At 47.4% G+C, this 17,442-nt stretch overlaps 1 protein-coding gene across 10 annotated transcripts in view; it reads left to right on the forward strand.

The window, feature by feature from the left end:
• LOC110514297 (G protein-coupled receptor family C group 5 member B) overlaps positions 1 to 13,116 on the forward strand; it is a 36,642-nt gene extending 23,526 nt beyond the window's left edge. For 4 of the 10 annotated variants that reach the window (XM_090197278.1, XM_090197277.1, XM_090197280.1 and 1 more), the window contains exons 2-4: positions 7,345 to 8,370; positions 8,682 to 8,794; positions 11,731 to 13,116. In XM_090197278.1, the coding sequence (XP_090053404.1) occupies positions 7,347 to 8,370; positions 8,682 to 8,794; positions 11,731 to 11,775 (1,182 nt within the window). In that variant the 5' untranslated portion in view covers positions 7,345 to 7,346 and the 3' untranslated portion in view covers positions 11,776 to 13,116. Of the gene's footprint in view, positions 1 to 7,065; positions 7,157 to 7,344; positions 8,371 to 8,681; positions 8,810 to 11,730 lie in introns of those variants that run through there. The other 6 variants (XM_090197273.1, XM_090197274.1, XM_090197276.1 and 3 more) reach the window with 3 other exon arrangements.
• The last annotated feature ends 4,326 nt before the right edge of the window (positions 13,117 to 17,442 follow it).

A 17,442-nucleotide genomic window follows, 5' to 3' on the forward strand; every position in this document is an offset into this window, starting at 1 on the left:
CTCTCCTCCTGCCGGCCGTCTCAGGCCGCTTCCTATTCCCTCTCGACCGTGGTCTCACATCGCCTTAGATTTTGTCACCGGACTGCCTTCGTCAGCGGGGAAGACTGTTATTCTTACGGTTGTCGATAGGTTCTCTAAGGCGGCTCATTTCATTCCCCTTGCTAAGCTTCCTTCTGCTAAAGAGACGGCACAAATCATCATCGAGAGTGTTTTCAGAATTCATGGCCTTCCGTCAGACGTCGTTTCGGACAGAGGTCCGCAATTCACGTCTCAATTTTGGAGGGAGTTTTGCCGTTTGATTGGGGCTTCCGTCAGTCTCTCTTCCGGCTTTCACCCCCAGTCTAACGGTCAAGCAGAACGGGCCAATCAGACTATTGGTCGCATCTTACGCAGTCTTTCTTTTCGCAACCCTGCGTCTTGGTCAGAACAGCTCCCCTGGGCAGAATACGCCCACAACTCGCTTCCTTCGTCTGCGACCGGGCTATCTCCTTTTCAGAGTAGCCTCGGGTACCAGCCTCCGTTGTTCTCATCTCAGTTCGCCGAGTCCAGCGTCCCCTCCGCTCAGGCTTTTGTCCAACGTTGCGAGCGCACCTGGAAGAGGGTCAGGTCTGCACTTTGCCGTTATAGGGCGCAGACTGTGAGAGCTGCTAATAAGCGTAGAACTAAGAGCCCTAGATATTGTCGCGGTCAGAGAGTTTGGCTCTCCACTCAGAACCTTCCCCTTAAGACGGCTTCTCGCAAGTTGACCCCGCGGTTCATTGGTCCATTCCGTATCTCTCAGGTCATTAATCCTGTCGCAGTGCGACTTCTTCTTCCGCGATATCTTCGTCGCGTCCACCCGGTCTTCCATGTCTCCTGTGTTAAGCCCGTTCTTCGCGCCCCCGCTCGTCTTCCCCCCCCCCCCCCCATCCTTGTCGAGGGCGCACCTATCTACAGGGTCCGTAAAATCTTGGACATGCGTCCTCGGGGCCGTGGTCATCAGTACCTAGTTGACTGGGAGGGGTACGGTCCTGAGGAGAGGAGTTGGGTTCCCTCTCGGGACGTGCTGGACCGTGCGCTGATTGATGATTTCCTCCGTTGCCGCCAGGTTTCCTCCTCGAGTGCGCCAGGAGGCGCTCGGTGAGTGGGGGGGTACTGTCATGTACTGTCATGTTGTCTTGTCTCTGTCCTTTCCCTTCACCCTGTCTCCCTCTGCTGGTCGTGTTAGGTTACCTTTTCTCCCCCGCTTTCCCCCAGCTGTCCCTTGTCTCCTCTAACTACCCATTCACCCCGTTCCCCACCTGTTCCCTTTTTTCCCTCTGATTAGGTCCCAATATCTCTCTCTGTTTCTGCTCCTGTCCTTGTCGGATTCTTGTTTGTTTGTGTCATTCATGCCTGAACCAGACTGTCGTCATGTTTGCTGTAACCTTGTCCTGTCCTGTCGGAATCTGCCGGTCCATCTGAGCCTACCTATGTTTGGTAATTAAAGAAGCTCTGTTTAAGTTGATTCGCTTTTGGGTCCTCATTCACGCACCGTAACAGCGTGTTGATGCGAGAAGGAATTATACAACAACAAGCAAGTGATGTTGCTGTTTGTATGTGGCTGCTATGAAGGTGAACTGTGTGATCAGGGGTGTATTCATTCCGCCGATTCTGTTGAAAAACATTTCTTAAATGGAAGAAAACGGAATGAAATGAGGATAAACCTACCGGAATTTGTCCAATAGAAACTCTTGTTGGCAACTGTTTGGACGAATGATTCCCCCTTATCAGCTAGATGCAGGAAAGAGCGCGCAAGGTGGTATTGAATGTGTCACTGTCTGTCACCCTGATTACTCCAATTTGTCTATCAACCTGTGCATCTACATTGTAAGTTTTCATTCAAAGGATAGGATGTAGCAACCTCATGATGGGTATAGGGAACATGTGAGTTATGTAGGCTAGTAGCCTAAAGTTATTGCTGTTACATTGAACTGGGTGAATAGAATATGAATGACAGTCATCCAATATGCTGTAATATAAATAAGTCCAATAAATTGTCCTCCCTAATCTTAAATGGCACCGACTGCCACTGATGTAAATATTATGTTACTGTCTATTAATGGCACCTAGAAGCAGATATAGCATAGCACAGATATAGCATAGCACAGATATAGCATAGCACAGATATAGCATAGCGCAGATATAGCACAGCACAGATATAGCACAGCGCAGATATAGCATAGAACAGATATAGCATAGAACAGATATAGCATAAAACAGATATAGCATAGCTCAGATATAGCATAGAACAGATATAGCATAGCTCAGATATAGCATAGAACAGATATAGCATAGCTCAGATATAGCATAGCTCAGATATAGCATAGCTCAGATATAGCATAGCTCAGCTATAGCATAGAACAGATATAGCATATCTCAAATATAGCATAGAACAGATATAGCATAGCTCAGATATAGCATAGAACAGATATAGCATAGCTCGGATATAGCATAGAACAGATATAGCATAGCTCAGATATAGCATAGCTCAGATAAAGACAGTGGCTGGAAGCCTTGCTGCACCAGATATCCTCGACACACTCATAAAGCTGTCTGTAATCTGAATTAGTCTAAGCTGCCTTGGAGCGAACCAACACCCTGATAGAGGGGTTTAATGCCAACATTCATGAATCCAAAATTGTGTATTTTTCTCTTTTGGATCCCACCACCACTATCAGCGACCCCAGGTTATTTCCATGAGCCAGACCTAATTAAGGCTAACCACAGGGCTTTTCCCATTACTGAGCCTAACCAAACTGCACTGAGCTGGGTTGTGTACACATCCAACATTCTGTAGTTGCAGGAACCATGCTAAAAAGGACAATGTGCAAAGACAATATGTCAGCCAGTCAGTTTGGTTTGGGTGGGCATGATAGTGTGAACAGAGTGAAAGGGTTGTGTAGGGTCTGTGTTATGTCAGCCAACACAGTTTGGTTTGGGTGGGCATGATAGTGTGAACAGAGTGAAAGGGTTGTGTAGGGTCTGTGTTGTTATGTCAGCCAACACAGTTTGGTTTGGGTGGGCATGATAGTGTGAACAGGGTGAAAGGGTTGTGTAGGGTCTGTGTTGTATTTGTGTGGTTGTGTGTGTTAGAGTGATGCGTGGTGAAGGTTTAAAATGAATGCAGTGCTATTGACTGTATGAGGCAGATAGGAAAGTATGTCTGAAAGGTCAGTGTGTGATGTGTCGTGAAGGGACCGGACAGATGTTGTTGACTGTTACTAGGCTGGTTTAAAAACAGGCTGGTGTGTCAGTGTGAATGTGTGTGTGTGTTTGTGAGTTTAGATACAGCCTTACATACTGATCCTACAGTGTGTTCGTTGTCTCTTTAGAGACTTATGAGGGATCGTCTTGTGTATTTGTTTTGTTAGGATGGGATAGGATAGGATAGGGTAGGATGGGATAGGGTAGGATGGGATAGGGTAGGATGGGATAGGGTAGGATGGGATAGGATAGGATATGAGGATGGGATGGGATGGGATAGGGTAGGATGGGATAGGGTAGGATGGGATAGGGTAGGATGGGATAGGATGGGATAGGATGGGATAGGGTAGGATGGGATAGGGTAGGATGGGATAGGGTAGGATGGGATAGGATAGGATGGGATAGGGTAGGATGGGATAGGGTAGGATGGGATAGGATGGGATAGGGTAGGATAGGATAGGATGGGATAGGATGGGATAGGATGGGATAGGGTATGATGGGATAGGGTAGGATGGGATAGGGTAGGATGGGATAGGGTAGGATGGAAAGGGATAGGGAAGATTAGGATAAAATGGGATTGGATAGGATGGGATGGGATAGGATAGGATGGGATAGGGTAGGATGGGATAGGATAGGATGGAAAGGGATAGGGAAGATTAGGATAAAATGGGATTGGATAGGATGGGATAGGATAGGATGGGATAGGATGGGATAGGATAGGATGGGATAGGATAGGATGAGATAGGATAGGATGGAAAGGGATAGGGAAGATTAGGATAAAATGGGATTGGATAGGATGGGATGGGATAGGATAGGATGGGATAGGGTAGGATGGGATAGGATAGGATGGAAAGGGATAGGGAAGATTGGGATAAAATGGGATTGGATAGGATGGGATAGGGTAGGATGAGATAGGATGGGATTGGATGGGATAGGATAGGATGGGATAGGGTAGGATGGGATAGGATAGGATAGGATGGGATAGGATAGGATGGAAAGGGATAGGGAAGATTAGGATAAAATGGGATTGGATAGGATGGGATGGGATAGGGTAGGATGAGATGGGATAGGATAGGATGGGAAATGGGTAGGATGAGATAGGATGGGATAGGAGGATAGGATGGGATGGGATAGGGTAGGATGGGATAGGATGGGAAAGGATAGAGTAGATTAGGATAAAATGGGATTGGATAGGATGGGATAGGATGGGATGGGATAGGGTAGGATGAGATAGGATGGGATAAGGTAGAATGGGATAGGGTGGGATAGGATGGGATAGGGTGGGATAGGTTAGGATGAGACAGGATGGGATAAGATGGGATAGGGTAGGATGTGATAGGATAGGATGGGATGGGATAGGGTAGAACGGGATAGGGTGGGATAGGATGGGATAGGGTAGGATGAGACAGGATGGGATAAGATGGGATAGGGTAGGATGTGATAGGATAGGATGGGATGGGATAGGGTAGAACGGGATAGGGTGGGATAGGATGGGATAAGATGGGATAGGGTAGGATGTGATGGGATAGGATGGGATACCATATTTTTTATTTTATTTAAAAAAAAAAAAAAAATATTTCACCTTTATTTAACCAGGTAGGCTAGTTGAGAACAAGTTCTCATTTGCAACTGCGACCTGGCCAAGATAAGGCATAGCAGTGTGAACAGACAACACAGAGTTACACATGGAGTAAACAATTAACAAGTCAATAACACAGTAGAAAAAAGGGGAGTCTATATATACATTGTGTGCAAAAGGCATGAGAAGGTAGGCAAATAATTACAATTATGCAGATTAACACTGGAGTGATAAATGATCAGATGGTTATGTACAGGTAGAGATATTGGTGTGCAAAAGAGCAGAAAAATAAATAAATAAAAACAGTATGGGGATGAGGTAGGTGAAAATGGGTGGGCTATTTACCAATAGACTATGTACAGCTGCAGCGATCGGTTAGCTGCTCAGATAGCAGATGTTTGAAGTTGGTGAGGGAGATAAAAGTCTCCAACTTCAGCGATTTTTGCAATTCGTTCCAGTCACAGGCAGCAGAGAACTGGAACGAAAGGCGGCCAAATGGGATACGATAGAAGGGGATAGGATGAGATGGGATAGAATAGGATGGGATGGGATGGGATAGGATGGGATACGATAGAATGGGATGAGATGAGATGGGATGGGATAGGATGGGATGGGATAGGATGGGATATGATAGAATGGGATATGATAGAATGGGATAGGATGAGATGGGATATGATAGAATGGGATAGGATGAGATGGGATAGGATAGAATGGGATAGGATGAGATGGGATAGGATAGAATGGGATAGGATGGGATGGGATAGAATGGGAAAGGATGGGATGGGATAGGATAGGATGGGATGGGATAGGATAGAATGGGATAGGATGAGATGGGATAGGATAAAATGGGATAGGATGGGATGGGATAGGATGGGATAGGATGGGATGGGATAGGATAGGATGGGATAGGATGGGATGGGATAAGATAGAATGGGATAGGATGGGATGGGATAGGATGGGATAGGATAGAATGGGATGGGATGGGATAGAATGGGATGGGATAGGATAGAATGGGATGGGATAGGATGGGATAGGATAGGATGGGATAGGATAGAATGGGATAAAATGGGATAGGATAGAATGGGATAGGATGGGATGGGATAGGATAGGATGGGATAGGATGGGATAAGGTAGAATGGGATAGGGTGGGATAGGATGGGATAGGGTGGGATAGGTTAGGATGAGACAGGATGGGATAAGATGGGATAGGGTAGAATGGGATAGGATGGGATGGGATAGGATAGAATGGGATGGGATAGGATAGGATGGGATAGGATAGAATGGGATAGGATAGAATGGGATAGGGAGTTAATGTGATGGAGAAACAGACAGTCACTGTGAGGTGATATTGATTTCCTCAGTTGCCCTACTCTGGCTGTCAGTGCTTTCTGAAGATCTTCATTTTAAATGTGTGTGTGTGTGTGTTTTACCTATGCAATATGCCTCGTCTCAGTGTCTTACCTAAACAACATGATGCTGTCAGCTCCTCTGTCTGCCTGTTCTTCTATTCCTGATATATATATGATCCTGTGGAGGCTGGTGGGAGGAGCTATAGGAGGACGGGCTCATTGTAATGGCTGGAATGTAGGCAATGGAACGGAGTCAAACACATCAAACATATAGAAACCACGTGCTTCTACACCTGTATTGCTTGCTGTTTGGGGTTTTAGGCTGGGTTTCTGTACAGCACTTTGTGTCATCTGCTGATGTAACTACATTTGATTTGAAATTTGATTGATGTTTGACTCTGTTCCCATAATTCCATTCTAGCCATTACATTGAGCCTGTCCTTCCCAAGTGATTTATCAAATCAGCTAAATATTTCCCTAAAATATCGATAAGATTGTTACTGAAACACTTACGTACATGACCCCCATCCAAAACCAACGATCCTCATTCTATAGCTCCTCCCACCAGCCTCCATTGATATGATTCTACATGCCTTCCCGCGTCCGCTCAGACAGTGAGCAGTGTTTTCTCTGAGTATGACTCTGTCTGTGGATACTGATGTTATAAAGACTACCGGTAACTCAATGTTCTCCTTTCAAAACAAGTACATTTCCAACCTCCGACTCTCAGCTTCATGGTAAAACCATATGAATGGTTTGTTTACTTGAATGCTCTTGTTCTGGAAATATCTAGTTAATGCTCATCATTTTGTGTGTGTATATATGCATTTGTCTGGGTGTGTGTGCATGCATGCATTGGTGTAGTCAGTGTATGTGTACGTATGTTGAAGCTATCAGTGTGTAATGTTGGTAAGGAGCCTCTTGGCTGTGTGTTGACCTCTGGCCATTTACAGGATGGAAGGAGAGAGTCACTGTGCTCCTGTTGTGGATACAGGAAGTGTGGGTGCGTGTGTGCCGTTGGATAACACTTCCATGTACATACACTGTCACTCACACAGTGATCACTTGTTTCATAAAAAAACACAGCCAGATTTACAGTAGACGATTTACTTGTCACACTTTGTTTCACTTTGCACATTTTGATCCAGAAATGACTGTTTCTCTACCCTCTCTCCTCCCTCCTCCTCTTAGAGATGGCGTTCTTCCCTGTCCTCCTCCTCCTCTCCGTGGTCCAGCGTGGTTCCTCCCAGGACCCTGATGAGGACACGTTGGCAGTGCCCCGGGGGTGTGGCTGGGGCCTGGTGCGCCCCTACACCCTCCTCTGTGACCTGGACTCTGTTTGGGGCGTGGCGGTTGAATCTGCAGCGGCCGGCGGCGCCCTGGCTGCCATTTTACTGGGCCTGATCATCCTCTGCCGACTACACCACGTGAGCGAGGCGGAGAAGCGCAGCGGCGTGGGACCCATTCTCCTCCTGCTCCTGGGCATCCTGGGCCTGTTCGGCCTCAGTTTCGCCTACCTCATCGAGCGTGACGAACAGCTGTGTCTTCTGCGCCGTGCCCTCTGGGGCCTGCTCTTCGCCCTGTGCTTCTCCTGCCTGCTGGTCCAGGGTGTGCGGCTCCGGAGGTTGGGCAGCGAGCGCCGGAGCCCGGGGGGCTGCACTCTGACCGGCCTGGCCCTGGGGCTGAGCGCCGTCCAGGGGATCATCGCCGCCGAGTGGCTCCTGCTCACGGTGCTCAGGGAGGGCAGAGCGGCCTGCCAGTACCTGCCTCTGGACTTCTCCTTAGCCTGTAGCTATGTGCTTGCGCTACTGCTAGCCGCGCTGGGGGCGGCCTCCTTCGCTCTCTGTGGGAAGATCCGGCAGTGGCGCTGTAACGCGGTCTGGCTCCTCTCCGCCTGTCTGTTGTCCCTCCTCCTCTGGGTTGCCTGGGTGGGCTTCTATCTCTACGGTAACGCCTGGCTGGGGCGGTCCCCGGACTGGGACGATCCAGCATTGGCGATAGCACTGGTGGCACAGGGTTGGCTCCTCCTCCTGTTCCACGCCGTGCCCGAGGCACACTCCTGTCTCTGCTCCCCGCCACAACCCTCCGCCCCTGACTATTTTGACACGTCCCAGGCCCCGTCCCGCATGAGGGAGACCAGCTTCGACGAGGACATCCCCCTCTCACACAGGCAGTTTCCGGAGAACCAGGGCTACGGCTTTGACGAAAACACTGCAGGTAACAAGAGACTTTGACTTTCAAATGTATATTAAAATTCATGCTTACAAGCTCAGTACAGCTCTACTGAGGTTTTACATGCATGTTTCTGTGTATGGGGTTGGATGTAGGACATAGTGACATAGTGATATTACCATACTGGGTTAAAAAGAGCAGTGGTTCTTGTCGTGGTACAAACAGTACCTGTACAGCATGTGTGTTAAAAGTACAGATTAGGCATCTGTTCCTGTGTCGATCTTAATGTAGAATGGATGAATGAATGTGTTTGCAGAAGAGAATAACATAATATCGTTGTTCCTCTGCTGTGCCAGGTCTGAGGAGTGCAGGTCATCATAATGGTAACACAGCGCCCAGACCCAGTGCCCCCTTCCGCAGCAACGTGTACCAGCCCACTGAGATGACCATGATCCTGAATGGGGGAGCGGTGAGTTCTCATATTGTACGTTTACACATCCGACCACGCTGCACATCCATTCACAACCTCTATTCAAACTCGGATTATGATCCTGAGCAAGAAAGCAGTGTAGACACTTACACATATATAGAAACATACTCTCACTCACCTGGGAAGTGAGCACACACACATTTACACCCACGTTTACACCCCTGTCACACGCTACCATTCACAGGTATACAAACTCAAATTATTATTCTGCGCTAGAAAGCCACACATATTAGGTATAAGCCACATATACACAACACATATACATTATGTGTGTGTGTGTGTGTGTGTGTGTGTATGTGTGTGTGTGTGTGTGTGTGTGCGTGTGTGTGTGTGTGTGCGTGCGTGAATGAGGGAGTGGGTTCCCTGGGCTGCAGACTAGAGCCATCTCTCCAGTGTGAGGGATGCAGCTGTGCCCCTGGCCCAGTCACACCCTTTATAGCCCCAGGATGGTTGGGTGAGCTCCCTAGCGCATGTGACTAACCTCCAATCACCTCGCTATAAATAAACGTTGCTGACCTGGCAGAGTCTGGAGCCACGCGTCCAGAAAATCGCTGAGCCAACTTTCAGCTTACGTTCTGGGAACGTTTTAAAATGGCTCCCTCCCAGTCTCTGCTCTGACACCTGCCACTACATTAGAGGCAGAATCTGGAACTAGAAAACAGCCAGAAATCACTGAGCCACCGCCCAGCTAAAGCTCTGGGAACGTTTACCTGTGAACCAAATGGTCTCCCTCCTAGTATTATGCTCATAGACCTGCCACCTACATCAGAGTGGTATTAATGTACTTTAGTAGGTAGTAGGGAAAGGAAAGGAGGGGAGTTCTGGAAATGATGCTCTCTCCTGCATAAAAGAGCAGGATTAGCTGTTGAGGCTGAATCGAGAGAAAAAAGGCAGAGAGGAGGAAGAGAGAGGGGAAGAGAGGAGGAAGAGAGAGGAGGAAGAGAGAGGGGGAAGAGAGAGAAGGGAAGAGAGAGGAGGAAGAGAGAGGGGAAGAGAGAGTAGGAAGAGAGAGGAGGAAGAGAGAGGGGAAGAGAGAGGAGAAGAGAGAGGGGAAGAGAGAGGAGGAAGAGAGAGGGGAAGAGAGAAGGGGAAGAGAGAAGGGGAAGAGAGAGGGGAAGAGAGAGGAGGAAGAGAGAGGGGAAGAGAGGGGAAGAGAGAAGGGGAAGAGGGAAGAGGAAGAGAGAGGAGGAAGAGAGAAGGGGAAGAGGGAAGAGGAAGAGAGAGGAGGAAGAGAGAAGGGGAAGAGGGAGGAGGAAGAGAGAAGGGGAAGAGGGAGGAGGAAGAGAGAAGGGGAAGAGGGAGGAGGAAGAGAGAGGGGAAGAGGGAGGAGGAAGAGAGAAGGGGAAGAGAGGAGGAAGAGAGAAGGGGAAGAGGGAGGAGGAAGAGAGAGGGGAAGAGAGAGGAGGAAGAGAGAAGGGGAAGAGGGAGGAGGAAGAGAGAAGGGGAAGAGGGAGGAGGAAGAGAGAAGAGGAAGAGTGAAGGGGAAGAGGGAGGAGGAAGAGAGAGGAGGAAGAGAGAAGGGGAAGAGGGAGGAGGAAGAGAGAGGAGGAAGAGTGAAGGGGAAGAGGGAGGAGGAAGAGAGAAGGGGAAGAGGGAGGAGGAAGAGAGAGGGGAAGAGGGAGGAGGAAGAGAGAGGGGAAGAGAGAGGAGGAAGAGAGAAGGGGAAGAGGGAGGAGGAAGAGATAGGGGAAGAGGGAGGAGGAAGAGAGAAGGGGAAGAGGGAGGAGGAAGAGAGAAGGGGAAGAGGGAGGAGGAAGAGAGAGGGGAAGAGAGAAGAGGAAGGGGAAGAGGGAGGAGGAAGAGAGAAGGGAAGAGGGAGGAGGAAGAGAGAGGAGGAAGTGAAGGGGAAGAGGGAGGAGGAAGAGAGAAGGGGAAGAGGAGAAGAGGAAGAGAGGGGAAGAGAGAGGAGGAAGAGAGAAGGGGAAGAGGGAGGAGGAAGAGAGAAGGGGAAGAGGGAGGAGGAAGAGAGAGGAGGAAGAGAGAGGAGGAAGAGAGAGGAGGAAGAGAGAGGAGGAAGAGAGAGGAGGAAGAGAGAGGGAAAGGAGGGAGGAGGAAGAGAGAAGGGGAAGAGGGAGGAGGAAGAGAGAAGGGGAAGAGGGAGGAGGAAGAGAGAGGGGAAGAGGGAGGAGGAAGAGAGAGGGGAAGAGAGAGGAGGAAGAGAGAAGGGGAAGAGGGAGGAGGAAGAGAGAAGGGGAAGAGGGAGGAGGAAGAGAGAGGAGGAAGAGTGAAGGGGAAGAGGGAGGAGGAAGAGAGAAGGGGAAGAGAGAGGAGGAAGAGAGGGGAAGAGAGAGGAGGAAGAGAGAAGGGGAAGAGGGAGGAGGAAGAGAGAAGGGGAAGAGGGAGGAGGAAGAGAGAGGAGGAAGAGAGAGGAGGAAGAGAGAGGGAGGAAGAGAGAAGAGGAAGAGAGAGGGGAAGAGAGAGGAGGAGAGAGAGGAGGAAGAGAGAGGAGGAAGAGAGAGGAGGAAGAGAGAAGAGGAAGAGAGAGGGGAAGAGGGAGGAGGAAGAGAGAGGAGGAAGAGAGAGGAGGAAGAGAGAGGAGGAAGAGAGAGGAGGAAGAGAGAGGAGGAAGAGAGAAGAGGAAGAGAGAGGAGGAAGAGAGAGGAGGAAGAGGAGGAGGAAGAGAGAGGGGGAAGAGAGAGGGGAAGAGGGAGGAGGAAGAGAGAAGGGGAAGAGAGAGGGGAAGAGAGAGGAGGAAGAGAGAGGAGGAAGATAAAGAGGAAATAAGGGGTTTTGAAGATGTAATACAGGCAACAATCAAAATATAACCTCTTATCAGGAACGTGTGGTGTGTGTGGTGTGGTGTGGTGTGGTGTGTATGCGGTGTGTGTGTGTTTACATAGGTGTCTCTCAACTTCAAACACTGTATATGACCAAACTGACGTCCCATTTCTTTCTCCCACTCCTCCCTTTCACAGGTCCCCTCCGCACCCCCGACCTATACGGGGCGGCAGCTGTGGTGAAGGACAGAGATGAAGAAGAAGAGGAAGGAAGAATGGGGTGATGAAGAAGGGATGAAGGGTCCTTGGACAGAGGAATAACCCAGAGAGGATAACTATAACATGGACACCATCAGGACCCCCCCCCCCCCCCCCCCCCCCCCAGATCTCTATGTGCGTATGGGGACAGACAGTTAAACAGATGACTTACAGAGGGCTTACACACACCACCCACCCTGTGTTAATCAAAGACACCAACCAACCACTGAATGAGTGTGACTGAGGGGGAGAGCAGGTATGGAGGACAGATCAAAACATTACAGGTAGTTTTGAAGTTAAATCACTGTAGGAGATATTCAACTTAAAAACAACCCTATTTTGGTTGCAAATGCTGTGGAGACCATTTTCATCTGGGAGATGTGAGGTTTGAAATGTTGACTGTCAGGTTTCTTTTGTATGAGTCAAGTTTACCCCCACGAGACTACTAAGCCACTGTATAACTTCTGAAAAACTGTGAAACCTCTCTCCCTTTTGAGATATTTGCTCTGTTTTTGTTGTTTATTTTGGGAGAAACTCTTCTAAAGCAGAATGTTTTGTTCTGTCCTCCATCCTCCTGTAGGTACGGTACCTTACAGACCTGTACCTCACCACAGAATAACACACGGACAAGTATGGCTTAAACTCCAACCTCTCTAGCCAGTGTTCTGTCCTCCATCCTCCTGTAGGTACGGTACCTTACAGCCCTGTGCCTCACCACAGCCCCTCACACAATAGAATAACACACGGACAAGTATGGCTTAAACTCCAACCTCTCTAGCCAGTGTGTGCCTACAGGTAACTGTCAAAATACAGGAAACACCAACATAAAGTGTCTTAATAGGGTGTTGGGCCACCATGAGAACAGCTTCAATGCACCTCGACATAGAATCTACAAGTGTCTGGAACTCTGTTGGAGGCAGGCGACACCATTCTTCCATGAGAAATTCCATCATTTGTTGTTTTGTTGATGGTGGTGGAAACACTGTGTCAGACATCACTCCAGAATCTCCCATAAGTATTCAATTGGGTTGAGATCTGGTGACTGAGATTTGGTTTACATCGTTTTCATGCTCATCAAACCATTCAGTGACCACTCGTGCCCTGTGGATGGGGGAATTATCATCCTAAGGGGGGATAGTTATGGTAGCCAAAATAATTGCCTGCTCAGCATTTTTATACCTGACTCTAAGAATGATGGGATGTTAATTGCTTAATTAATTCAGGAACAACACCTGTGTAGAAGCACCTGCTTTCAATATCTCATTTTAGGGATGGGCATTTGAAATACTTTCACTATTCAAATAAAATCATGATTTTTGTAGGGGATATCTGGATAGTCGAGTTGTTTAAACTTGGGAATTAGATTGCTGTGCAGCCTATGCTACTTGCGTCCCACTTGCTTGCATGTGTGATTGGCAGGTGCCAGTGAGTTTTTCGAGAGAGAGAGTAGCCATACAGACTAATTAAACACATTTGTAGATTCCATAGGTTATCCATCATCCCATCTGGTAGTGCCTGTCTTGTATGCATCAAATCAATCTAAAGAAGCTAGCTATGTTAGCCAGCTATATTAGCCAGCTAGCTAGCTACCTAGGCTAAAAGTACTTAAGGTTATTTTGCTGTGCTTCCTGTCCTTGTCTACAATAACTCCATTCAGATTAAACAACAGCTCACCTGATGGTTTCTGGTAGTTGTAGCCTACTCCTTCTCATTTAACTAACTAAATTCTGTCATTTTAATTCCATTTTGCATTGATTAGAGATCTCCCACGTTACTTACTACACACGGAGCCACTGAGTGTAGACGGTGCCACATTGATTGGCCGACAATAACACACACGTGAAACCCGTGTAGGCTACTATGGTATGTACTTTATGTCATAAAACTACATTCAAAATATAGTTTTATTGAATTAAGAATTTAAAATGTCATGGCATATCCTTGTGTGTAGCATTGTCTCATAAATAATTACATTTAGACAAAGCCTTTTCATTGTTAAAATAGACTAAAAATGAAAACTCTCACAAGTATTCAAATACTAACGTCCATTTGGATATTTGAATATCTGAATAAGTGTGCCCATCCCCACCTCATTTACTCAAGTGTTTCCATTATCTTGTCAGTTACCTGTGTATATATGTGTGTGTACCTCATCTTTACTGGCTCTACTCCAAGACTCTGGACCCCCCCCAAAAAATACTCCTTGCACCAATAATCACTACTACTGAGTAACCTGGACTCAATTTTACTGAGTAACCTGGACTCACCTCTACTGAGTAACCTGGACTCACCTCTACTGAGTAACCTGGACTCACCTCTACTGAGTAACCTGGACTCACCTCTACTGAGTAACCTGGACTCACCTCTACTGAGTAACCTGGACTCACCTCTACTGAGTAACCTGGACTCACCTCTACTGAGTAACCTGGACTCACCTTTACTGAGTAACCTGGACTCACCTCTACTGAGTAACCTGGACTCACCTTTACTGAGTAACCTGGACTCAACTCTACTGAGTAACCTGGACTCACCTCTACTGGGTAACCTGGACTCACCTCTACTGAGTAACCTGGACTCACCTTTACTGAGTAACCGGGACTCACCTCTACTCATCTCGTCTTTCCACTTGTCTAACCCCAAACTGTGAACCCACCCAGGCTGCGGTCCAACTAACCATAACGACAATATGACCGCAAACTACTATACACCTATCCAGCTCACCTAGCACCTGGCGGACAGAGCTAAGCTTCTACTGGACGAACAGTAGGAACCGGGGGAATCCGGGGATGCTGATTGGATGGACAGGATGTCAGTCAGTGAGGAGGGTATCTTGATTGGACAGACAGGGTGTCAGACAGGGACTGTGTATATAGGTCAGACAGGCTGTGTTTTCCCACCATGTTCTCCTGTGACCACAGAGACTTTCTGAACCAGCAGGACTGAACCAACTGTCCCTTTATATCAGAGAGAAATGGGTCGGCGGGGAGGAGATGGACTTCCCTTTTACTGTTTTGTTTTTTCAAACGTGTGTGTGTGTGTGCATAGAGATAAAAAACATGTTCTATCTGTTTGTGTGTGTGTGCACACTTGTGCGTGTGTGCGTGTGTTATTGATTTGATCAGTGTTGGGAGGATATACAACAACTGTGCAATACACAGCTCCAGTCCTGTTCCAGTCCTGGCTGTGCCTCTCCCATTTCCTCCAGACTGGTTTCCAGTGAGCCTGAGAAATGGATCCAGAGTTCCAGACGTCTTGGTCAGCTCCAGATACACAACCCCATACTGTCAGCCTATATATAGACAAGCCCTGACTGGGGTGTGGAACTGCCTGTCCTGGTCCCTGTGAATGATCAGATATAGTATACTGTGAGATCAGCTATAAGCCTGTGGGGAGGACTGGGGAAGAAAAGGGGGATGGGTAGCTAGAGAGAGGAAGGGAGGAGCCAGTCCAGAGGGGAGGGGTTACAATGGTCTATGTGACGGCTACATCGCTTTGACTTCCCCCCCAATCAGCAAACGTATCTGTGTGACAAAATGGCTCTTTCCCCAGTGTGTGTGTGTGTCTGTCTGTGGGGAAGGCAGCACTGCTCTGTGCTGTCCTCCTTATCTGAGAAGCCTCTCTCCCTCCTCTCGTCCCTCTGTGCTGGTAACTACCGTTTTCTGTGCCAAGAAAGACTCTTGTGTTACAGCAAGGTCTCTGTTTTCAGTCTCCCTCTCCCTTACATACTTACCAGCTCTCCCCTTACGAGAGAGAGACTGTATATAGTAGTGCTGTATAGCTTGTTTTGGTTAGATTTCTTTTTGACTGTAGAGGATGATTGTTTTTAGACACCAGCCTAATATATTATATAAACCACTGGGCATCTGACTAGTGTAATAATGATTAGATTTTAATTTATCGGATTTGTGACTGGATTGATTTTATTGTTATTATTTCGTTTTTTATTTTTCTCTTGCTGGTGTCTTTCTTTGTTCTTTTTAACTAGTATTTTAAAACATATGTCAAGATGCTAGCCATGTTTTTAATTTCATTTGATTTGATTATTAACGTTGAAAAACACAACGGTCTGTCTGTGAGGCATCTAGCTAACTTTGGGTGTGGTTTTTCCTACTTGCGACAACTTTGGAAATCTCCTATACAGTATCCTCTGTCAAAACATGTTTCACTGTCTGCTGTAACAGTTTTATTATATGGGGAAACGTAATACATTTTTCAGAGATATGACATTCGTTGCATAATGCTAATCAAAAATACTTGTTGTTTTGCACTTCATAGATAATGACTACTGTGTCTGTGATATAATAGAGTGATGCAGAGAGTAGAGCAGTGATGGTAGAATTACCTCTGAGCTATGACCTATGACCCGAAGGGTCTTTTGGTGTAATCCTGGGTCATTGGGCTACAGGATGTCTCTTCACTGGGGGGTGGGTAGCAGTGGAGGCTGGTGGGAGGAGCTATAGGAGGACAGGCTCATTGTAATGTCTGGAATGGAATTAATGGAACGGAGTCAAACATTTCCATGTGTTTGATACCATTCCATGTATTGCATTCCAGCCATTACAATGAGCCTGTCCTCCTATAGCTCCTCCCACCAGCCTCCACTGGTGGGTAGGTAGGCAGGCACTACATGTAGGCCTAACCATAGAAATATAATTACTAGATTGGTTATTCTGTATATGGCCCTAACCCACAGCGCTGCATGCCAAGGCAGGCTTTGTTCGGGCCTCTCTGGGGCAGACCCAGGCCCGTTCTGACTGCACTGTGCCAGGCTCCAGTGGGACAGGCTACAGGCCTCAGAGTGCTGGCATAGGATCAGTTCTGCCTTTTAGATAATACTGAATAAGATTATATGGACAGGAGAGACCTGATCCTAGATCAGCACTCCTACCCTAAGATGCTTTGTGAATACGGGTCCTGTCCTCAGGGCTGTGGGTGGACAACAAGCAAGGAACAACTGTGGAGATTCACCCTCCCAGAACCGAAGAGGGGCGGGTTTCAATTCTTCAATCTTGTGATGTTTTCACTCAATGTGGAGTACAAAAAAAAGTTAAAAGTTACTGTTACTTAGTAGATTTTTGCACTCGTCGATGACTACCTATCTGTGCATGCTCATCACCATTTATATACATGTAAGTACCTTTCTCTCAGACGTACTGTTAAATACTAATTATATTTATGTGAAGGTCATGTGACAAAAATCATATTTTTTAGCGTATATCAGATGACAGTTTTATGTCTGTGCTTTCTTGAACACGAGAGAGAGATAAGGACGGTTGTATAAGAGACACGGTAGAGAACTGTAGGGGGTGTCAGGGGATAGGGTCCAAAACAGGCCAAAAGGCCCACAAATAACCTGTTGGAGTTGCTTGTGACATCATCAGATTACCCAAATACTGTACCCCCTGCCAGTTTGGAAGGAAATCTCTATGAAATTACTAAAGATCTAGATCTTCATGTCTGTGTTTATAAAGATGCTATGAACAAATTAGGGTGAGATTTTACACATACTACTGTTCCGTCAAGTTCGTTTCCCCCCCCCTGGGCAGCCCCATTAGTAAACACCCCTCCTGTCTGGGTTTGACATGTCCTTGACTTGTCCACTCCTGAATTGGCTTGCCTTCACACTGTTCCATTCGGGGCATCCGACGGGGG

Source organism: Oncorhynchus mykiss, chromosome 13 (genome assembly GCF_057628025.1).
Source record: "Oncorhynchus mykiss isolate SJ-2025 chromosome 13, ASM5762802v1, whole genome shotgun sequence".
Taxonomy (NCBI): domain Eukaryota; kingdom Metazoa; phylum Chordata; class Actinopteri; order Salmoniformes; family Salmonidae; genus Oncorhynchus; species Oncorhynchus mykiss.